Below are 24,248 nucleotides of genomic sequence, written 5' to 3' on the forward strand. Positions count from 1 at the left end.
TAAAGATGCCTCAGAGCCTAGATCAGGGTTTCCCAAAATTGGGTCTCCACCTGTGTTTGGACAACAACTCCCAGCAGAACCAGTGGACAGGGATGATGGGAATTGTAGTCCCAAAACAGCTGGAAACCCAAGTTTGGGAAACTGGCCTAGATAAAACCTGTTCATTTCATATTTTTTTTTTCTAAAAGTAATATAAAACATGTTTATAAAAGAGGAAGACACATTCATTTTTAATGTTTAATACTTAATAAAGAAAAAAGTGCAAAGTCACAATAGCTTTAAACCATCACAGAAACACACACTGCATTTTAACCAACAAATACAAAAATGGCCTACAAAATCCCACCTGACATTAATCCACCCAATTTCAACATGTCTACGGCCTCTGAAAACACCTACTGTAGCAATCTTTTGCCTATGGCAGCCTTCTGCAACTCGTGCCCTCCAGACATTTTGAACTCCAATGCCCAGCACCCCCAGGCACCAGGTTAGGAGTGGCTGACCTAGAGCTACAGTTCTCACACTGCAACTCCAACACCTTTTCCATTTCACTTGCACATATATTGAATACTCCCATAACTTTGGCCCCAATCCAGTTAAAGTTGAAGCCAATGGAAAAAGTCAGTTACCACTAACTTGACTCCTTTTGCTTTAGATGGAATTAAGTCCTGCATAAGCTGGATCAGGGCCTGAGTTATTACATTAATGGCTATTAAAAAGCACTGGAAGAAAGTGTCACTTGAAGCAGAATTCACTTCCCAAGTGTGCTTAAGATTGCAGCATTAAGGAGAAAAGTGCCCCACTTCTGAGGTAAACTACAAGCATATTCTACTGCATAACATTATACCCGCCCCCAACTTCCCACTGTTCATATTCAATTTAAAAAAAATGTTTGAATAAGCTCTGCCTGTGAGTAGAAACATTGCCTGAGGCAATGTTATTAATCTTTCTAGCTCGATGCTATTGCAACACAACTATTAAATAGGACAGACTGGCATATATGTGACAGGTTAGATCCTAGTAAGTTGTATTCTCTCTGGATAAAAACAAGCGAAACAGCAGCTTGTGCTAAGTGACGATTCAGTTTTAGGTGTAGAAAACCAGTAATGAAATATGCCTAAGATTCTAAGTTTGAATCTGTAAGTGCATGTCCAGCCTTAAGCATCCAGTTGCAAAATTCCTCTGGCAGAAGCCACAACTGCTTTGCATGCAGAAAATATCTGGAGCCTCATCTGTACTATACAAATGAAATAGATTTCAATTATTTTTAATGTTTTAAACAGTTTTTTAAAATTGCTTTTTACTGTTAATATTGTTTTATTCTTTACTTTGTAAGCAGCTTTGAAGTTTTATTACCATCGAACAGTATATAAATCTTATGAAATAAATACAGTTAAAGCAGTATCGTGCCGCTTTCAAAAGGCATGGCTTGCCCCAAAGGAAGTGTAGTTTGTTCAGGGTGCTGAGTCATTGAGAGACTGTTCCCCCAACAAAGCTGCAGTTAAATCACTCTGAGAATTACAACTTCATGAGGCCACTAGGCGTCTCCTAACAACTCTCAACATGCTTAACACGCTACAACTCCCAGAATACTTTGGGGGGAAGCCATGACTGTTTCAAGTGGTACAATAGTGTTTTAAATGTACTGTATAGTGCAGATATGGTCTAGAAAGGCCTGGGACAGACTCATATGAAACTCCACAAAGCCACTTCCAGTCATGGTAGACCGTAGATAGGCAACTTGTGGCCATCAACATGGTATGCAGCCCCCAATGCTTCCAAAGGCTGCCTGTCTTCCACCATATCAGTTTTTCCCTTCCTCTTTGGTATCTCTGGCATTCTCCATGGCTTTTAAAAGTGTTCCTCTGTCCTATATTTTATCAAAATAAATTGATGTATTTTTATTCCCACCCCACCCCAGCTGCTTGTGGGGGGGCGGGCGGGTGGGAAACACCCCAGCTATCTGAGAACAAATTGGTAAGCTAATGCCATGTCTGTGACAAAGAGAGGGAGCAAGTTTAACACACTAAGGTAATAAAGGAATCACATTCCCTTCCTTTCTATGACACTGTTTAGGGAAGTTTTTAATGTTTGATTCTATTTTTAATATTCTGTTGGAATCTGCCCAGAGTGGTTGGGAAAACCCAGGCAGATGGGCATGGTATAAACAATATTATTATTATTATTATTATTATTATTATTATTATTAGATGTATTTCAGAGTTACCCCCTCAAATGCTATGGGGCATACTTCTGAACAGACCTGAATAGGATCGGTACTTATTCTCTGAAGTAGCCATGGTGAAAATTGAAATGAGGGTGCTCTTCGTTCTGGTAAACTTTTGTCTCCAGCTCTGCCCATTGTCCACTCTGGCTCCACCCACTGCTGGTATGCAGCCCCTTACAGATCACCCCCTTGGCTAGAGAAGGGTTGCCCTCACCCCCTGGCAAGAGCAATTCTTAGCTAGAGTGGACTGAGTTGATATAAGACAGCATCGAATGTTCTCAAGTCCGATTCCTTTCTTCTTGGCCTGTTTAAAAGTCACCTATTTGCTGGCTTGGGTTCGTTTAAAAGGAGATCGAGCAAATTTGGGAAGGTTAGGTCTACCAATGGCTATGGACAGGATCACCAAATAGAGGAGAATCACAAGATCATCACACCACTGCACCTCAGTTGCTGGTGTGTGTAACAAACGTTGAAGAGCGCCACTGCCTTGACATGCACTTCCCAGAGGCATCTGGTTGGCTACACGGAAGCAGACTGCTAGACTAGATGGATACCTGGTCTAATTTACAATCAAAACTTCAGCCTTTCGTGCGATTTTTAATTTCACACACCCCATCCTGCACCACATGCAACGAAATGTAAGTCACACAGCTGTGGAAGCTTAAGAATCTAAGAAGAGCCCTGCAAGGACCCACCTAGTCAAAAAATTCTTTTTTCACAAGGGCCAACCAAATGCCTACATTAAGCTTACATTTTGAGTTCATCTCAATTCTTGCCTATTGTGATTAGAAATAAATGTAAGAAAAATGCACATTCTGGGTGCATGATATTTAATTTTTTATGTTTATTTACCAGCACCAAATGTAGCTGCTCGCTCTTTCTTTCTTTTAGTGCTGAAGTATTATAGCACCCTTATCATTATGACATAGCTTATAGCAACTGGATACAAGGCGTTTTAGCACAAGCTAATGGTGAGTGTGCTAAACTTTGCAACATCACAGCCCCATTTCAGCAAACAGTTGTGCAGGGACTCACTTTAAACAGGGTGGCCACTTTTTATTGATCCTGTTCCTGTGAATTTAAGAGCAGCCTGAAAAAAAGTCACTTAGGAGGTGAAGATTCTCCCCCTGCATTGTAACTCCATTTCTGTGAAAATGCTTAAAAGTGAGAGCCTTAATCCTAATCAAACTTGCATCGCTAGTAAAATATGCCCACCGTTTTAGAGGTGGTGGTTGTAGTGTGTGTGTGTGTGTGTGTGTGTGTGTGTGTGTGTGTAAAAGAGAGAAATAAAACAAGGTATTAACCTATATGAATTCAACACATTTTCACTCGTCTTCTGTTGCATCCATTTGGTTGGGAGAAGGACCAGAACTCAGTGGTAGAGCATGTGTAAAAAAGGTCTCAGGTTCAATCTCCAGCATTCTTCAGATACAGCTGGAAAGACTCTTGTCTAACCTGGAGAGCTGCTGCCTGTCTGTGCATGCAACACTGTGCTAGATAGACCAATGGTCTGACGTAGTATAAGGCAGCTTCCTATCTTCCTACTTGGTCACCTACTGAAAGGTACGGTATATTTGACAGATCAGCGATTAAGTGGGTTGCCTGGCAACACTATTCATTTATTTTTGCTATGTTTTTTTCCAACTGGTTTTGCGCAACTTTCAGTTTTAATAAATGGTTCCAAAAGTAAGTGAAACTTATCTGCATATGCCATAAAGACATTTTCTCCAGACAAGTCCCAGATGATTTAAATTGGATTGCTCTTGAATCCTTTTTAAAGCTGCTATAGTATCACAGCTTTCTAGACTTAGATGAGGTTGATGGTTTTCCTGTAGAGTCAAATACTCTCAGACTCAGGACCCAATGGCATTAGCAAAAGCAGACCTAGTGTTGTAACATGTGAACACATGTGCATTCAAAAGATCCTGCTTAAAAAAATACTCTTATATAACGTCATTGTTAATGGCTAAGTTAAAGGGAATCCCCCCCTTTTAAAGTCAGCTATATATAAATGGCAATCAAGATCCTAGATTTTTTTTTAAAAGTTGACAATATTCTTTTCAGAACCAAGGTCCATCGTCTTCTTCTTCCTCCTCCTCCTTCTCATTCAGATAAAGAACAGCCGTTTTCTTCTCATCAGAAATCACCGATCTTTGGTCTACCATCCTTTGAAGTTGAACAGTCTGATCAAATGTTGACTCCTCTAATCTTTGTTCACTATCTGTGTCCTTCTGATCATCTTTCATGGTGCCCTCCAGCTGTGAGGCAGCTGCTTTTTTCCTGTTCGGTACGAGAATGGTAGCATCTTGCCTTCCCCCTTCCACATTGGTTACATCCATCTGAAAGGTAAAAGACTTTTCCTTGGGTCCTATCTTTATATGCCCAACAGATTTGCTGCTTTCTGAGGGCCCATCTGTTGGGGATAGTTCTGCAGTGCCGACCCTCACTGTTTCAGAAATAGGGCCATGAAATATAATCTGTTCAGCGTGAGTTTCAGCTGGGCTGAGTCTGATGTGCCTCATTGATCTACTGACCTCCATGGAACCTCCTTCTTCCCAAATGTCTTCCCCAGGAGAACTGATCCCTGAAGATTCTGAAAGAGAGCCTTGGTAAACAACACGCTCACTGCTCAGAACTTCCTTCTGCCCCAATTTAATGTGTGTTACTAACCCTTCAGAAGAAAATGCCTGTCCCATTTCACTAAACTCTAGGTGCTGTTCGGAAGTGGGCACCTTAAAAACAATTTCCTCAGTTGTTACAAATGGTTTTGGACTTAATTTGATGTGCCGAACAGTGGTATTGGTATCTACCATCCCCTCCTTGAAATGTTTGTCTGGAGAGCCACCAAATTCAGTTGCTTTGAGAAGAGATTCATCATATATAGTTTGGTCAGATATATGGGTGTCTTTTTGCCCTAGACGAATATGTCTCACTGTCTGTTCAGTCACAGTATGGCCTCCAGTGCTACTAAGCTCCACAAATCCTGAAAGGGGCTCTTCATATACAACTTGTTCAGTGTGTACTTGTTTGGGATCTATCCGAATGCGCCTTATCAAACTGCTGCTTTCTACTGGCCCTTTTGTCTGAGAAACAGCCTCACTGCTGCTGTTTGATGATAAGTCTGAAGCTGGCGCCTCAAAAACAGTTTCTTCAATAATTTGATTTGAACCCAAAGTAACGTGCTTAGAGGACCTAATTTCAGTAGAAAACTGCTCCTGCGTAGGACTTTCAGGGCCACTCATTTCCATGGTTTTATGAACAGGCCCTCTATAAATTATTTTTTCTGTGGTCTGAATTTCTTTAGGGCCAAGATTGAATTCTTTTGTGGACTGACTGATATCTGCAGATGCTTCAGTCTGAAAGCCACCTGAACCAAACTCCAGAGTTTCAGAAATAGGGCCTTCATATAAAACCTGCTCAGTTCTGTGAATTTCTGTTGGACCAACTACAATTTGCTGAAAATGTCTGTTAACGTCAAATGACCCTTGTGAAGAATATTCTCCTCCTCTATTAATTTCCATACTTTTGAAAACAGGGACCTGGTGGATAACTTGCTCGTTTGTATGATATTCCCTGGCATCACTGCTGCTTAGTTTGCTAGAGCTAGAAACCTCTTCTATAGTCCAAGGTGTGGAAGAAACATCTATGTCAACATTCTTTCTACCACCACTGTAGCTTTCTGACTCTTGCTTCCGGCGGTCATCAAAATCATCATCGCTTGGTAACTGTGTTGGCAACTTCATCTTGCCCAAAAGTTCTGCATTTAACTGGTCAGGGTTGAGCACCTGGGACAGATTGACTTCTGCGACTATTGTAACCAACCCCCCCTTTTTTGTGTCCTCCGTTTTTTTAATATCCACTTCTAGACTGCTAGCATCAGCTTGGCCCTCTTCTGTTAATGCAGAAAGCTCCTGTTTCACACTTTCTGGAAGGGTGTGATCAAGCTTTTCTAGTGCCTCTTTCAACTGAAGCTTTGGGTCCTTTGACTCCTGAGAAAAGAGATCCTTTATGGACTCCTGAAATTTTTGCGGGATTTTAATCTCTTTCTCAATAACAATGGATTCGGCATGAGCCACTTGCTCCTTTGGAACCTCCTCCTTTGAAATGTAGGCAGCTGTCCCTCCCCCCATCACTTGGTAAATCAGTTCTGGGGAGCCCATACCTTCATTTATCTTTGTTTGAGATCCCTGCAAGAATTGATCTTGCCAGGAATACTTAACTGTTGATTCTTCTTCGATATGGATTTGACCATATAATGAGGCTTCTTCTTCACTCAAGGGGCGCTCCTCTGGAGTAGACACAAAATACTTTTCTTCATCAACTACATCATCCCCCTCAGATACTTCTTCCACATGAGACACGATCACACTAGGTTGCTTCTGCTTAACATCTTTGATAGTACTTGTGGTAGCTCTATCTTCATCCCCATGGTATAGATGCCTGGCCATATCAGGCAATGTATCTTCTACTTCCTCTACTTCAAACGGTGTTGAAAACTCCATTTCAGCTGTAGATTCCATTGGCTCCTCAACTATTTCAACTTTAACAGTCCTCTTGCCTTTGCCCCCCTTTCCTTTCACAAGATCTTCTATTACACCTTCATCTGGAATTCCCTTAATGTCTCCCAGAACTTTTTTAACATTTTTCTCTAAGGAAGATCCCAGGTCAAACTCATCAGAAATGTGCAATTCATCTTGAACTGTAGACTGTATATTGATCTCAGTCTTCACTTTTCCATTCTCTGAAATGTCTTTCTTTTCAATGGAGATGACTTTGAAATCAGAGGAATCTCCACCATCAGAAGGTTTCTGCACGAACCCTTTAAGAATGTCAGAAACAATGGATTCTGCTATACTTTCTTGAAGTAAGGTGTCTATTTTGGAGCTCCCTTTTTCATCTTGGTTAGATTCTTTGACAAGTTTAAATGTGGTGTCATCCATCTGTTTCTCAACAGAAGGCTTCAAGTCTTGTAATGTTCTTTCTACGCTATTGTCTTTTAGTACTTGGCTGTGAGTATACACTTCTGACGGGATAGGGATCTCAGCAGCTTCTTTACTTTGTGTTGCCATGCTCACATTTTTCTCCCTTTGAAATGAATGGCTTTCTTCCATCCTTGTATCTGTTGGAAGATTCTTCCCTGGTGTGTCCACTCTAATCCTTTCTTCCCATCTTACATAGCTTCCGGGCTTGGGTGCTTTATCTCCCAAAAGGCCGCTTCCCCTCATGTTATCCTTCATGGTAGATACTGTCTGCTTTTCTTCATTGATGCCTTCCTTAATTTCAGTCTTCTTTTCAAAGCTAACATTGATGGATTTCTTGTCGGTCTTCACAGTGGCAGAGTCTATCTTTTCCTTGGGCCATCTTTCGTTTCTCTCTCTTCCCTCCAGCAAAGCAGTTTTTTCCTCTTTCACTGGCTTGCTGTCTTTGATCTGTTCACTCACTCTAGTCTGAGTTCCTTCTATGGTTCTCTCATATTTAGTTTCTTTAGAACTGGAACTTAGCCCAGAAGATGGAAAAATACCCACTTTCGCTCTTGCATTTTCAGAAATATTTGGACTTGTTGTGCCTTTCTGAATAGTTGTTGATTCTTTCAAAGACACAGTACTCCCAGCTTCAGTTTTCTGCCTTTCAGGAAACGTTCTTCGTTGAGCTTCTTTCCCCTGGCTAATAAGATAAGGTGGGGTAAATGTTCGGATCTCTCTCTGTTCTGTCATAGTTCTCTTGCGAGTTGTGTCCTTTGTGACGGCTGCAGAAGGGCGGTGTTCTGTCCTGAAGGCATCTCTTCTTAATGGTCTCCCAGGAGTCACTGTCTGCATTCCACCAGTTTTTGTTTGAGATGAATAAACTGCAGAGCTGCTAATATTTGTTACAGGGGATTTATATCTTGTGTCAACATTCTGGATTGCAGGAAAAGTTCTCCTTCCTTTCGCCTGTTGATAAGCTGAGTGGCGGTTGCTGTACTCATAAAGCTTGTTCCGGACACCTGCCGATAGATAAAACAAATGAAAATCATGGCTGTTAACATAGTATACTTAAGTAGTGTTCAAACACAGCCACACACAATTGGCAAAAATTTAATTACAGCATAGCATTAACACATCTAAGAAAAATGGGTGCTGCTTTGCAGTCAAACCATCCATTCCTGCTTATCTTTTCAAAACACAGATGACAAATGTGGACAACTGCATAATCCCAGGAGGTTTAATTTCTGTACAGTTCCTCACAAGGTCCCTACCGCATTGACCATCAAAGTAAATGAGATTTGCACCTGCAGAGCAACAAGCGATATTGGTGTGCAAACAGGATGAAATTCCATGAGAAACATTCCGTTCATAATTATTAACACCACTCAGCTAGGGAGCCCTAGTATTATGTGCTACTAATGGCTAATCCTAAACACACATTTCCAATTCTTTTCACAGTGGGCGCTAAAATCCATTAGGTAAAATCAGAGCTATGTGTATGCCACACTGATATTCTGTACACCTGCGAACCTTGGGGCTTCCAATGATGCCTCCCTCTTGGCCATGGATAGTGCTATTTTGGCTAAGAACGTAAGAATAGTCCTGCTAGAGCAGAGTAGCAACCTATCCAGTCCAGCACTCCACTCTCACTGCGCCCACCCAAACGGCCCTGGGGAACCTGCAAACATCACTCAAGGGCACTAGCGTTCTCTCTACCTGTGATTTCCAGCAACTGAGATTCAGAAGCATACTGCCTCCAACATACCGCCATTGATAGCCTTATCCTCCATGAATTAGTCTAATCCTCTTTTAAAGCCATTCAAGATGGTGGCCACCGTGCACTGCAGGGGATTTGATTAGATGACCCTTAGGATCCCTTCCAACTCTACAATTCTATAATTGCTGCCTCTTTCAGAAGTGCATTCCACACAATACCTTTTATTATGTAACTTCTTTCACACCTTTTCTCTAAACTAAAAAGTCACCAATACCGTAACCCTTCTTCATAAGGGTTCCCCTTGGTCATTTTGGCATGGCATTTGTGCCTCAACATTAGAAATGGAGGGAATTGATGGTGATTTATAATTATTGATTCTACCTCCCCCTTAAAGAAGGCTGATCACCGAAGAATTGATGCTTTTGAATTATGGTGCTGGGGGAGACTCTTGAGAGTCCCACGGACTGCAAGAAGATCAAACTTATCAATTATTAAGGAAATCAGCCCTGAGTGCTCACTGGAAGGACAGATCGTGAAGCTGAGGCTCCAGTACTTTGGCCACCTCATGAAAAGAGAAGACTCCCTGGAAAAGACCCTGAAGCTGGGAAAGATGGAGGGCACAAGGAGAAGGGGACGACAGAGGACAAGATGGTTGGACAGTGTTCTCGAAGTTACCAACATGAGTCTGATGAAACTGTGGGAGGCAGTGGAAGACAGGAGTGCCTGGCGTGCTCTGGTCCCTGGGGTCACGAAGAGTCGGACACGACTAAATGACTAAACAACAACAACCTCGCCCTTATTTCTTTGATGTTTATCTGATGTTAACTCTCAATCTACCCCAGCTCCACTACAATCTCTGAAGACCTTCTGCTCCCTCAAACTGTTGCTCCTTGTCTCTGAACCTTTCTTCCCAAGACCTCGTCATGTTACCAAAAGGAGCTACAGGGCTATGCATGTTATTGCCCCACTCTCCAAGTTGCATGGATCCTCCTGGCCTTTCTCGTACTGACATATATTTTCTGAAGTGAGGAGCCTTTTCTATCCATATGAGCTATTCAGTGGAGGCCGGTTCATTTGAGCAAGTGGCGCACTGCCCCACCAACATCAGTCTGACCCCAGCCTCCTCACTACTTTTTTTCTTCCAACTAGTCTAGAGAGTGGCGCCGCTGTTACCTTCCTTTTCCTTAGTCTCAGCGCTGCCATTATACAACTCAGTAAGGAAGAAGATGGGAACAAAGCTAGAATCAATTGGCTCTGCATCTCATTGGCTCTGGCTATTGGAGCCTTCCCCAACCTGCACTCAGGTTCTTATTATTGGCTTCCCACTGGGAGAACCGGATGCTGGACCAGATAGGCCTTTGGTCTGACCCAGCAGGGTGATTCTTACGTTCTTATTGTGTGAAATACATGCTTGATTTGGGCTGCCCTCATTGGCAGCCAATGTTACTGGGCCATCCCAAGTTCCAGTGTTATGAAAGAGAGAGGAAAATGTCTCTGTCCACTTTCTCCTTGCACCATACGTAATTATATACACAGAACTAGAAGCAAGAGCTCCCCCTCTGTTGAAACAAGGATATGCAGAATTACTAGTGATGGTGCCGAAATGTCACTTCCACTCCTTACTCTGAAATGCACACATGCATGCCTGCAATTCATACCTTGTGGTAATTTCCTGCCATGCTCTTCATCCCACATAAGAATCCATTGACTGCTCTCTCCTTCTAGTAAAGCTCTGTAATACACAAAAGCAAGTATTAGAAGAGTACAGGGGTTGGCATTTCATATGGACCATGGTACAGTACAGACATGTCACATTCCTGATCTTCTAATCATTCTAAGGAGACCAGAAGAGTTCTGTGACTCCTACCTCCTCCTTTTCGCTCCTCTTTTGCACACAAACCTGCCCAGAGCCGATTCTGTTTATGCCGTTGCAATATATTCTTCTGAAAGCTAGAACTAAGACCTGTAAGAATGTGGAAATTCTTGAACAGCTGACTTTAAACATAGAGTTCATTTAAGCTGCCACTTTAATACTCTGCTGGAATACACTTTTGGTTTCAACTCTGCTAAATGTTTCGAACAGATAACAAGATGACCACTTCAACTCTGTAAATGGCTCATCTGGAAGAGTGTGATAGCTAAAAATTCTAGCTCCTAGATAGCATTTTGTAATTCTTTTTTAAAAAAGAACCACCCAAAAACATTGTGCAACAACATCAATAGCCATCCCAGTAAGTCAAATTATTTTTCCTTCTAGGTTACATAAAGAGGTAACATAGCTACCAAACTTCACGAACTTGTAATCAATTTAATAGCTAGTTAAATGGAAGGGAGTGGAGGGGTCAAGCACAGTTAAGTGGGTAAATTGCAGATGGATAGTTGTGGTTATGCTGAAATTGACGTATCTGGCGAGGTATCAAGAAAGAAGTTAAAGGATAAATAAGATTATATATCTAGTTGCTGGAAACAGTTTACAGTCTTGTGGAATGCATGCTTCAATCAAACTGTTTATTTGATTATGCTTGACATTTTAAGATACAGGAAGAAGTTAAATGGATGTAACTGTATGTTTGAATATAACTATGAAACAGTTGTGTGAAATTACATACTTGTTATGGAATATTTTCCTTTTAGAAAGAAATTTAATAAAAATGTATTAACACATACTCACTGTGAAATAGTTAACAATGATGACATTTAATACCATGAACTTTAGATTTGGAGTTAAAACCACTTACTGTGACGGAAAGCAGGGAATTCATTCAGCACACTGAACATTCTACCAAGGAGTCCTTGTCATCACAAAGTGATCTCTAAAAACATGAGGACTAGATATTTGACTAGCTTTTTCAATTAAAAACTATCAGCCTAATGAAGAACCACACGTATGAACCATTCACTGCTGGTTTTACAATCCCAAGTAAGACAACAGCTAGAAAAGTCAGAGAATGGAGATCCTCTCACACTAGCACTTGCTGCCACGGCAAGGATGGGCTGGCATATGTGAAGGAGCATCTTTTGCCCCCCCCCCCCATAAAATATTTGAGGGTTCTGGGGGTCCCCAAAGTTGATGGGCATTGCCATTTAAATGGTGTGCGTGCATGCACCAAGTCACGTGATTGATTACATGGGGAGGGGCTCACCTGGGCCCCTCAATATTTTATTCAAATTGGCACCCCTAGGGAGGGCTATAGGTCAATAGTAAAGAATCTGCTTTGGATGCAATAGATCCCAGTTTCAATCCCTAGCCTGGTCAGGTGGGGCTGGGAATGTCCCCTGCCAATTAATATAGACCTAGGTGAACCAAAGGTCTGATTCAGTCTGATCTGGCTTCCTATGTTTAAAAATACAAAAGGGAGGCCTGGTAGTAGTTTCCAATTATTGCCATCATCATCTATCTTAGGGATAAGCACATTTCCAAACTGAATTTTGCACATTTTGCAAACCTTTTGCTCTGTGGCTTTTTGCAGTGAATAGTCTATAACATATTGTTCTCCCAGGATGCAGAAATGCCAAATTAAAGTCCCTCCCGTAGACTACAAGAAATACACACAGTCCTCCAGGAAGGATTAAATTATCTCTTCCAGCCCCTTGCAGGATGAAGTTCCCTGAAAGTGTTAACTGTGATGATGGAAATTCGGAATGCGGGAAGTTTGAGTAAGGATTTTTGGCCGCTGATAAAACAACAGTTTGCTCGGTTGCTGGAGCAACGAATGAAGTCACTAAAAATAAGTTCCAAGCAATGCACTGTATATGGCAAAGGGCAGCAGCAGCACACAGCAGTCAGCTGGAACCCAGAGCAGTGCTGCTGAAAACAAGCTGTGCATCACAATACAAGCAAAGCCTACTTAGAAGACCTTTTAAAAAAGGAGAAGGGGGGAAAGATGGGACAGTGGCTCATTCTTTCTAAATTTTGCTGTCATCTTTTTCTTATGCAGTCACCATTGGTTACAAACATACCCAGAATTGGGGGGTGGGGGGTGGAATGCCAAGTAAACCAGCTGCAGAGAGGCAGGTTGTGAAGTAATTCCTTCAATCATGGGCAGAACTTACAAGAGCTAGTGTGGCATAGTGGTTAGACTGTTGGACTAGCGTCTGAGAGAAGAGACCAGGGTTCAAATCCCCACTCTGTGTGAATGTGAGCCAGTCTCTCTCTCCCTCCCAGCCTAACCTGCCTTACAGGCCTGTTGTGTGGATTAAATGAGGCAGGGGAGAGAGACTGGCTCACACAGTCTCTCAGCATTGCCAGGTAAAGCTTGGATGAAAGCCCTGCCTTAAATAGTGGAGAGCCACAGCTATTCAGCATAGGACCCAGTGGTCTGACTTAATGAAAGGCAACTTCCATTGTTCCTATGACGCTGCACTGAATTTAAAAAGAGAAAAATGAAATTAGTCCTGTTGCTCCTCACTCCAAGATTTTATTAAAAAAAAAAAAAAAGCTTTTAAAAATACTGGTTTTAGGGTTCTTACTTTTGGTAAAACATGGAAGGATTTTATTTTGGCTTCCAAGGAACCAGAGGCTCCTTCATACGGATTTATAAAATTTTCATCTGTGTTCACAGAGCTGGTGATGGATACCAGCAGAGGGAGGGAAGGAAGAAAACTGAAAGTGATCTATTACTGCTAAAAAAAACCCCACATGAGCAGGGCTGGCATCCTACTAGAAGATAAATTCAACTTCTGGAAAATTCTCTCTCATTAGAAAGGGCAGAAAAACTTCACACAAAATCCAGCATTCCAAAACTGATTGGAAATACCAATCCTGACTGAAAACCTCATTATTTCATGTTCTTGTGACTTTTATTTTATTTTTTAAACCAAATAACATTATGTATAAAACAGGTGGGCATGTGGACAGCCTTTTAATCAATCCTGGGCAGAAATAGTTGAAATTGTATAGTATTTAACAGATTCATTTTCCTGTCTCACCTGGAGCGTCTTGTCCAAAAGCAAAGTCCATGACTGCTTGGGTTAGAACCCACAACATAAAATTGACTTGTTATTTCCAATCCACCATCTTCTTTTTCCCACTCCATCTTAAAGATCGTGACCAGATGCAGGCTCCATGGCTTCAACATCAAAGAACACACACACACCCTGCTGCCGACACCAAGTGTTCTATTTACTATCTAGCCCAATTAAGATTTCCAGAGAATTATACCAAGTCAATCCAAATAGACTGAATATGCTGAAATCTCTGCCTTATCTGGAGTAAGTTTGTTCCTACACTGCTCCTGAACTGGTTTGTCATCTCTAGTGATGTTAAATTCTCAAGAATAATCTTTCGGAGAATATTCTTGAGAATATTCTCTGGAGAACGTTCTCACCTCACATCACTAGTCATCTCCAAGTTAAGTATGTGTGTGCAAGCACACCCTACAGCAACAGATTTTACTACTCATCAACATTTTTTTGTTTTGCTTGTCTCTAAATTTCTCAGATGTTCCATTCAAGCAGAGACATTCAAACTTGCCCCAACTTTTTGCTTTATGTGAAATGAGGTTGAAACTGAACATGTCCACTGCAGCATAAGAGGAATTTCAAGTGTCTCTTAAGAGCACCATTGGTCACTTTTATGATCCTTACCTGTAAGTTTCAATTTCAAGGCTGAGACCAGCTTTCACCTGCAAGAGTTCATGGTAGTCCTTTAGGTACTCTGCGATAGACATGGTTAGGAAATGCTTTTCTTCTTCCAAGGCTTCAATGATCACCTAAAGCGAAACATGGATATAAATTGTTAACTTGAGTGAGCTCACGGGTCAGCTAACTAAAACCCTGGCAATGGCACAATTTCAGAGACTAAAAAACTAATAGGAAAAGATGGGTGGGGATTTTGTCTTAGTTAAGAGATCCAGGGAAGGTGATTTCCCCCTTGAAATCTCTCCCAAAGAGTTCCACCAACACAGAAACACTTGTTTTCTGGAGGCAACGTTGAGTGAAGTTGGGTCATTTGTCATCACAACATTTAGGACATACTGCTGTGACTATTTCTGGATCTTCTCTATCTTTTACTTTTAATAATGTTTCTGGGCACTATTGCAATGGATTCCCTATACAAACTCCACTATGCTTCTATTAGTATAATATTATCATCATTTATTTATTAATTGCCTTCTAAATCACATTCTCAAGGCAATTTACATAGGAGGCAGTTAAAAAACACAAAAACAACAAATACTTTGAAAATAAGACAAGCCTAACAAGTGGACAATTGTGGTAAGGAGCCATTTGGTTCCTTTCCAAGATGGCGGTGCGTTCATACGCTGTGGCTCTGAGCTCCCAATACCTCACCTACTCACGCACAGTCGCCCTGAGCCCAGTCTTGGCTGGGGAGGGTGGGGTATAAATAAATAAAAATTATTATTATTATTATTATTATCATTTATCCAGCTGGGAAAGCCTATGGTCTCCAGTTGTTTCTAGAAGGTGTAGCAAGGAGGCACCTGTTGTATATTGACAGGAACAGGGGCAGCCACAGTAAAAGCCCTGCTCTGAGTTCCATCACATGACCTGACAACCTGTCATAGAATCATAGAATTGTGGCTACTGCTGAGTAGGCTTCTGAGATCTTGCAGGTGCAGCTCTCCCACAGACCACAGTGGTCTACTGGGAACATATAAGGAGTAAGGCAGTTTCTCAGGTAACCTGATCCAGAGCAGTATAGGGACTTCTGTGTTAGGATTGACTTAGCCTGCTAGCAGATTGGCAGTCTATCCTGCAAAGCAAGAGGGAAAATAGTAGCTTTGCAAGCCATGGCTTATGCCAACTATGGTTTGGCTGACATACAAAATTGGGGAAACAAATGGGAAAGCAGCGACAGGAAGAAAAAGGGAGAAGAGCTTCAGGTGCACAGGTAAAAAAGATGGTTAGGTTCAACACATTTTGGAATAAATCCTTCTTCTGCAGCTATTTGAAAAACAGTTCTCAACCGAATTTGCAAACTGCTCAGATCGACCTGAGAAGCGTTATTCAAGTACTGCTCCCGAAGAAGGAATTGATTCAAAAGGCTTTGGATTGGATCCCCCAGTCAGTTTACTTAATTAATTCTATAGTCACTCAGAAGTAACACACACACACAGCTTAGTGAAGGGGAAACACTTGTCTCCTGCTGCTTGGCTAGATGGGAATTAATGCACTAATTCATTGTGATAGATCTGTGTTAAAATGCTAATTTTACAAGATGCAGTACCCATCTCCTTTGAAACACTACTGAACAGATCTGGGAACCAGGCCTAACATAGTAATTGCCCAGTTGACTCCAGGTAGAAAACAGTGCAGAATTAAAGATACAACATTTTGTGTGTTAGATTGGAAGTTTGGAAGAGAAAATTAGAAGTGGAAGGTGTGAGAGAGGCTGTGAGTTGGTGCCTTTGAGAGTGCAGGACCTTTCTCTAGGCGGTTCTCTGTGATTGCTCATCTAAAGGAAACTAAATGCCAGGCTGTCCCGTCCCTGGAATGTCACTCTGTACAGGGAATACTGGGTGGGGAGGAAGCATGTAACAGTGTTAATATAAATAGTTCCTAGGTTATTTTTGAGCAGGCAGTTTCCCATTTGTCTGAAAGATAACCCTGCAAGTTCCATTAGGTTGAAAGGTGCTCATGGCTCAGTGGTAAAGCTCAGGTTCAATCCCTGGCACCTCCAGGTAAAGTGTCTTAAACAGCGGGTTCTGGAAAGAACCCCAGCTGATGTGAGCAGATGCCAGGCAAAATAAACAACAGTGGCCCCTACACATTCAATGCAGGATCATACCACTTTAAATAGCCATGGTTCCCCCAAAGAATCCTGGGTACTGTAGTTTGTTAAGAGTTCTGAGAACTGTTAGGAGACCCCTAATAGCATCCTTAACAAACTACAGTGGTACTTCGGGTTACATACATAGGTTACAGACTCTGCTAACCCAGAAACAGTGCTTCAGGTTAAGAACTTTGCTTCATGATGAAAACAGAAATCGTGCTCCGGCGGCACGGCGGCAGCAGGAGGCCCCATTAGCTAAAGTGGTGCTTCAGGTTAAGAACAGTTTCAGGTTAAGTACGGACCTCCGGAACGAATTAAGTACTTAACCCGAGATACCACTGTATAGATCCCAGGACTATTTGGGGAAAGCCAGGACTTTGGGGGAATCTTCCCCCCAACAAACCACAATCAGTATCAGAGAATAAACTTTAGTTCCTGCTCATGGTTTGTTTAGCAAGAAGCAAACCATGAGCTTGGGTTCAGATTAGCCAGACCATGCCTTCTTTCCTTGCAGCAGCAGGAGCAAGAGAGGAATGAAGCACCTGCAACTTGATCAATATGCACTGGCACACTACACACTTAAATTAAGCCATAGTTTGTATTAACTATGGTTTATTGTGACATTGAAACCAGGCCTGAGCGTTAATCAGGAATAGTCAACATGGTGCTCTCTAGCTGTTTTGGATTCCAGCTCCCATCAACCCTACCTAGCATGGCCAATGGCCAAGGATGATGGGAGCTGGAGCCTAACAACCCATAGAAACCACCACGTTGGCTACCCCTGGTGTTAACCATGGTTAACCATTATGCTTAACCACTGAGCTACTGTCACATTTTACATACTGAAAGTTTGGTTGTGTAACAATTTGCAACCTCAGCAGATGGCACACACAAGTGGCATTTTGAAAATCCAGGCACACAAAATCCTGCCCCTTCACAATATACAATATCCCCATAATCTCCAATGGCCCTGCTCACAATGCAGCTGTTAATGAGATAAGCACAGACAACAGAAATCTACCAGCGTGCAAATAAAACGGCTGTTCGGGAACAAAAGAAATGGTTACCGACAGGAAACAGAGGAAAAGATATGCGGGCTGGATGAATGGCTTTCGTTAACTTTCACAGTGTACTATGGTTACATTAACTGTTCTAACTCCACCAAAACAAAACAAAAACCCACTTATTTCAAGACTTTTTTACACCCTCGACAAAGTGGGTTACTCAGAAGTGGCACCAGAACAAAGACTGCTTAAGGACATAAGAAGAGCCTGTTGGATCAGCGCCCCTGGAAAAGTCCCGCCTGCCCATGAAGCATTCCTTCATGAAGCACATGGTTCAACTGAAATTTGCTATCACAAGATGGCCGCCAATTCAGATATCTTTAAAAGCGCAGTGAGACGAATCCATGGAGGATAAAAGCTACGTGCTGCCTCTGATATCAGATGCACTCTGCCTTTGAATGCCAGCTACTGGGAAGCAGCAGTCCCTCCCTGGTAACTTTCTAGAGGAAAATGGTTGGTCATTGCAGAAAAAAAGATGGCGGACTAAGTAGGCATTTGCTCGAATTCAACATGCTCTTTTCACGCCTTTGGAAATTATTATTTTACTTTTATTGAATTACATACACCTTAAAGGATGCAAAGGACAATATCAAGTGGTATCATCAAAATCAGAAAAACAGCACTGAAAGAGGGGGATGAAGGAAATTGCCAGGTCAAGGGGCAAACAAAATCACCACACAGGAACAGTGTAAACAGAAGAGTTTACAGTACAGCTGGATGAGGGGGAGACCAGGGAGTAATAAAGACAACAAGGGGAAATTACATGCCTTTCCAAATAAATTCATATTTGGCCTGAACCAAAGATCTGAGATTTGAATTTTATCATGCCATTGTCTCAAAGACTTTCAAGCCACCTAAAGTGCAATACATTTAAATGGGTGTCAGGTCACATTCAGCAGTTTGCACATGTAAAGAAATCAAGAGAAGTGCAGGTATGAACTCGAGGTGCAGCAGCAAACAACCACCATAGCTATTAAGCTCCCCACAAGGTGGCTGCAATTGTGGCTTTGTAGAGAGATAGTACCACACAAGCATTATCACCACACCCAGCTGCCCTACATTTCCATACAGTGGTGGAGGTGTCATAACACCCATCTCACTGCTGCTGCTGCTGCTGCTGCTGCTTTGGCTAGTGTTAGCGTTGGACCTTCAGAGTTAACCTCCTGACTCCAAGATGGCCACACATAAACTTGTACTCATAATGGCTTTGTTTGCCAGGAGTAATGTGAAGAACCTAAGAAAAGCCTGAAGGATCAAGGCCAATGGTACGTTGATTCCAGGTGCCTGTGAGAAACCCGCAAGCAGGACTCAAGCACAAGGCCCCTTTTCCCTCCTGCGGTTTCAACCAACTGGTATTCAAAAGCATTACTGCCTCTGACTGTGGAGGTAGAGCACAGCCCTCCTGGCCAGTAGTCAACAATGGCCATGAATTTGTGCAGTTCTCTCTTAAAGCCATTCAACAGCCTCTTGTGGGAGCAAGTTCCATAGTTTAACTGTGTACTGCACAACTAAGTACAGTCATACCTTGGTTGTCAGATGCCTTGGTACTTGGACGTTTTGGCTCCCGAACGCCACAAACCCAGAAGTGAGTGTTGCGGTTTGCAAATGTTTTTGGGAAGCCAAACGTCCGATGTGGCTTCCATGGCTTCTGATTGAGTGCAGGAAGCTCTTGTAGCCAATCGGAAGCCGCGCCTTGGTTTTCGAACCATTCTGGGAGTTGAAAGGACTCCCAGAACGGATTAAGTTCGACAACCAAGGTACCACTGTCCTAAATCCTACAAGATTCAACCTCATTGGATCTCCACAAGTTCTAGTGTTACACGAGAAACCTCTATCTCTCCACTCTCTCTGCTTCTGGCATAATTTCATAAACTTCTATCACAACACCTCTTACTTCCCTTTTCTCTAAACTAGAAAGTCCCAAATGCTGCAACCTTTCCTCATAACGGAGGAGCGTCATCCTGTTGATCATTTCAGTTATCCCTTTCTGTTCCTTTTCCAACTCTACAATATCTTTTTTGAGATGAGGGAACCAGACCAGCAAACATTATTCCAAATGCGGTGGCACCAGTGATTTGTATAATGGCATTATGGTATCAGCAGTTTTATTTTCAATTCCTTTCCTAACAATCCCTAGCATGAATTTTTCACAGCTGTAGCACACTGGGTCGACAACTTCATTGGGTTATCGCTTTCAACTCCAATTTTCATGCCTGGTCAGTTACCGCCAGTTCAGACCTCATGAATAAAGTTTCTCTAGTCTTTCAACCAGCCACTACCTCAGACTGTTTCTGCACTCTGCTGCTACAAACGTGCACCAAGCTCCAACACTATAATATTATAATAATGTTATTATTTGTACCCCACCCATCTGACTGGGTTGCCCCAGCCACTCTGACTCTCCATGTCACAAACAACTGACACCTTCTCCCACCCCACACCCCCACACCAGGCAGCCATTTTGTCCTGCCACTCCCCATATTTTCATTGTCGCCAAAATCACAGCCTGCTGGTAAATGAAACTTAGTACCCAGCCGTGCTATTCTAAGCACCTTTAGTCATGTGAGGTGTGAAAAGGGGTGCGACTCAGCCCCTCCAGAGGGAACACTGTGTCCTGTACTGGGGACTCTGGAAGCCAAATAGGAACTGAATCCTTTTGCTTTTGTTTTACCACTGGGAAAAGTGGGATTGTAGAATCTCAGAGTTGGAAGGGATCCCGAGGGTAATCTAGTCCAACCCCCTGCAATGCAAGAATTTCTACTAAAGCATCCATGGCAGGTTGCCATCCAACCTCTGCATAAAAACCTCCAAGGAAGGAGAGTCCATAACGAGGGAATGTTCCCTAGCTAAACTTGATCCCATCACCACTCCTTGAAAGTGGGCGCCCAAGTTTGTAGCAAGGAGAGGGTGACAGGTGCAACCACCCACAGAGTGGCAAAGGCTAAGGAAATCCAGAAGGCAAGTTGCAAGTGTCATATTTTTTAAGATGGCTCAGGGGAGTTTTTGGTTTTTTTAATGTCTTCCTATAAACATCACCTTTGTTTGCCTCCATTTTCCCAGACTCCTATGGGAGCATCTGAAACTGTGGCATCGCTCAAGCTAAGGGAGACCACAGGGACGCCCCCAGGCTAGAAGACAGTAGCACCACAGAACCCGGTAATTATAGAGAGACAGAGTGGAGTAGTGGTTAGAGTGCCAGACTAGGACCTGGGAATCCAGGGTTCAAATCCCCACTCAGCTATGAAGCTCCCTGGGTGAACTTCACCAGTCACTGCCTCTTAGCCTTTCCTACCTCACCTTGAGTTCCTTGAAGGAAAAGGTGGGATATAAATGCAACAAGTAATAATAATAAATAAATTATAATTAGGTAAAACACCAACAAAAAAACAATGGCTGGAGGTGAGTTTAATAAGCTGTGCTAAACAAAATCCTCATGTTTGAACTAAACAGTTAATAAAACAGTTGCCCAGGGAGATTTGAAGTGCATCTCTTTGCATATTTACTCGTAGTTACATCCCAGGGTGTTTGGCGGGGCTTACTCCTATGCAAGCCTGCCTACGGGTCCAGCCTTTACAGACTATTGATGGATGAGCTACTGTCAAGTTTGGAGACTGCAGCTCCTGCACAAACAATAAGCCAAATGGGTTTTATTCTCGACGAATGCAGAAGAGCATGTCTCTGAGCTTGGCAAGAGCATTTCCTTTACCCCCTCGGCAACAGCTGTGTGAGAAGCAGGAGATGCAGCTAGTGCGGTTTGCTCCCATCACAGCACTCTTGTGCCGGGGGAAGGCGGGGAGAGCCACACACACCAGCGCTAGTTAGGGGGACAAACGATAAGACCCTGACAGGTTTTAGCTGAGGTTTCCATCGGTGGCCACACTCCTCGGGGAGTAATTCGCTTGGGGCGAGGGGCACATGCCAGGGGTTAGTGGACTAAAAAAATGAGGGGGTGTGGAAATTAGAATCATAGAATCATAGAATCATAGAGTTGGAAGAGACCACAAGGGCCATCGAGCCCAACCCCCTGCCAAGCAGGAAACACCATCAGAGCACTCCTGACATATGGTTGTCAAGCCTCTGCTTAAAGACCTCCAAAGTAGGAGACTCCACCACACTCCTTGGCAGCAAATTCCACTGTCGAACAGCTCTTACTGTCAGGAAGTTCTTCCTAATGTTTAGGAGGAATCTTCTTTCTTGTAGTTTGGATCCATTGCTCCGTGTCCGCTTCTCTGGAGCAGCAGAAAACAACCTTTCTCCCTCCTCCATGTGACATCCTTTTATATATTTGAACATGGCTATCATATCACCCCTTAACCTCCTCTTCTCCAGGCTAAACATGCCCAGCTCCCTTAGCCGTTCCTCATAAGGCATCGTTTCCAGGCCTTTGACCATTTTGGTTGCCCTCCTCTGGACACGTTCCAGTTTGTCAGTGTCCTTCTTGAACTGTGGTGCCCAGAACTGGACACAGTACTCCAGGTGAGGAATCGTTCTGGATTAACTAGATAGGAATAAAGACCACCCAGACTCGCTTTTTACCATGTCTGTCTCAAGAATATAATTCCTAATCCTATGCTGGCTTACCCCACTGGGTTTGATGAAGCTATTCTCAAAAAATTATACAGATAATTTTTTTGCTTAGTTTTTTTTGGGGTTTTTTTTTAGTACAACACAGCTACTGTTGAATCACAGCAACTGTTCCGGAAAGTAAGTGCTAGTACTTCATTTTCTCATTCAAGTGTGCTATACAAATATGGCATAATTTGTTCACCAGCAGCTGGAAGGCAAGTCACGAACCCAGGTAAAGTAAAATAAATAAAAATCAATTATTTTTTTCCACAGACACTACATAAAGGAAAAACAACTTCTTATATATAAAGGCAGAGAAAACAAACAGGAAAGAAGGATAAAAGAATGGAGCAGGTTGAGGAGGCATGAGGGGGGTCTCCTGAGGCTTTGGGCTACAAGCTGCCCACCTATGACCTAAGAAAGCCTTTGCCATTAACTCATTAGAAGTCTTTAGAAAACGATGGGCGCTCTCTCTCTCTCTGTTCAGACTAGAGCAATAAAGTACAGTATGTGAAATGCTTCCAACCATCCCATGCACTAGTTGAAAGCTGAACTCACAGCATAAATGCCTCTCGTCAAATAAAGGTGCAGGAGCTCTGCCAGGGGGTGGGGAGTTGGCAACCCAACCAGGGCAGATTCAAAGCAGTAAATAGTCAGCCCTTAATGCAAGCAGAACCCTGCTTGTATCAAGCCAAGGGGCTACTCAGCAAGCATTTCTTTTCATTTTATGTATTTAAGAAAAATTATTTACCACTTAAGAACAGAGTAAGCGGTTGGCATATGGCATACTGTGCCTTAAAGTGATGCTTCTAGGTTTTAGTGCCCAGCAGTTTGGCACTCAGAGGTAGACTGCCATGGTCCATGGAGGTTCTGCGGCGCCTCTGCCCTCCCGCTCTCCGTCCAGCTCCCGCTGCCCTACCTGATACTCGGCCAGCTCGGCGCCCTGGCGCTCTTGCTGCGCCAGCCGCTCCTGTTCCAAGCGCTCCGCCAGCGCGCCCAGCTCCTGGCAGCGGCGATGAAGCTCGTCGAGCTGCCGTCGGCTTTGCTCGTTGTGGGCTCGCAGCTTCTGCAGGTTCTCCCTGCCGAGGCGCCCTTCCAGCTCCTGCAGCGCCTGCAGCTCGGCCTCGTAGCGCTCCAGGCTCTGCTCGCAGCTCCAGCTAAGCACCAGCGCGTAACTGTCCTCCAGCTCCCGTCGGCTGACGGCGCGCGTCGAAGTCCTGGCCAGCGGCGGAGGCAGCAGGGCCGGCAGGCGCTGGGGACGCCGCCGCCGCCGCTCCTCCTGTAGTCGCCCGTGCTCGGCCCGCAGGCGCTCCAGCAGCGCCTCCAGGGCGGCGCAGTCGGCCCGCAAGTGCTCCAGTTGCTGCCGCAGCTCGGCCAGCTCGGGCTCCAAGCGGCGCCGTCGCAGCTCCACCGACTGCGCGCCCAACCTCTCCAAGCTGGCCAACTCTTGGCGCAGGGCGTCGCGATCCAGCTCGGCTTCTCCTTTGGCCCGGCTCAGCTCGCTCACCAGCAGGCGCAGCTCGGCCACCTCTTCCTCGTGCTCCTGCAGGCGGCAAACCTGCCTCTCCCGCCCGCGGAGCGCGCCCAGCTCCTGCGCCAGGCGCCGGTTCTCTTCCTCCAGCGCCCGCACCCGCGACACGTAGAGCCACAGGCGGGAGTTGAGCTCCCGCAGCTCGCTCTGCTCGTCCCAGTCCGCCCGCTGCATGGCCGCCACCTCTCGCAAATCAGCCTCGGGTCCACGGACGGCTCCCGCCTTGCTCCGGCGCGCTCCTGCTCCTCTCCAAGGCGCGCTGGCTCTTTGCGCGCCGACAGCTGCTTTGCGGTTTTGGCCCGGGACAGGGAAGGCAGGCTGGGCAAGGAGGGTGGGGAGAGCCGGCAGCCGGAGGTGGCCGAAGAGCGGCGCCTGCTGGCCACATTCCCTTCCAGTCCTGCTTCATCCGGAGTAGGGCAGACAACCTCACTCTGCTTTGTGCTC

At 43.9% G+C, this 24,248-nt stretch overlaps 1 protein-coding gene and 1 long non-coding RNA gene across 3 annotated transcripts in view; one reads left to right on the forward strand and one right to left on the reverse strand.

The window, feature by feature from the left end:
* Positions 1-223: 223 nt before the first annotated feature.
* SYNM (synemin) lies at positions 224-24,109 on the reverse strand. The gene is made up of 4 exons (XM_082198255.1): positions 23,193-24,109; positions 14,495-14,619; positions 10,567-10,640; positions 224-8,210 (listed from the first exon to the last, which is right to left on the reverse strand). The coding sequence occupies exons 1-4, from the start codon at positions 23,976-23,978 to the stop codon at positions 4,288-4,290; spliced, it is 4,908 nt and encodes a 1,635-aa protein (XP_082054381.1). The 5' UTR covers positions 23,979-24,109; the 3' UTR covers positions 224-4,287.
* Positions 20,741-24,248, forward strand: part of LOC309518596 — a 52,236-nt gene continuing 48,728 nt past the window's right edge. For both annotated transcript variants that reach the window (XR_014213538.1, XR_014213539.1), the window contains exon 1: positions 20,741-20,863. This is a non-coding gene — a long non-coding RNA (uncharacterized lncRNA). The remainder of the gene's footprint in view (positions 20,864-24,248) is intronic.

This window comes from Podarcis vaucheri (genome assembly GCF_965113315.1).
Source record: "Podarcis vaucheri genome assembly, chromosome: 14".
NCBI classification, from domain to species: domain Eukaryota; kingdom Metazoa; phylum Chordata; class Lepidosauria; order Squamata; family Lacertidae; genus Podarcis; species Podarcis vaucheri.

Bases quoted from the DNA above. Each gene is read 5' to 3' on its own strand.
- SYNM (XM_082198255.1), bottom strand. From the start codon at position 23,978: ATGCAGCGGGCGGACTGGGACGAGCAGAGCGAGCTGCGGGAGCTCAAC. The intron at 14,620-23,192 runs GTAGGGCAGCGG...GTTTCGCTTTAG, and splicing joins CCGAGCTGGCCGAGTATCAG to GTGATCATTGAAGCCTTGGA. The intron at 8,211-10,566 runs GTATGAATTGCA...ATCTATCGGCAG, and splicing joins TGGCAGGAAATTACCACAAG to GTGTCCGGAACAAGCTTTAT.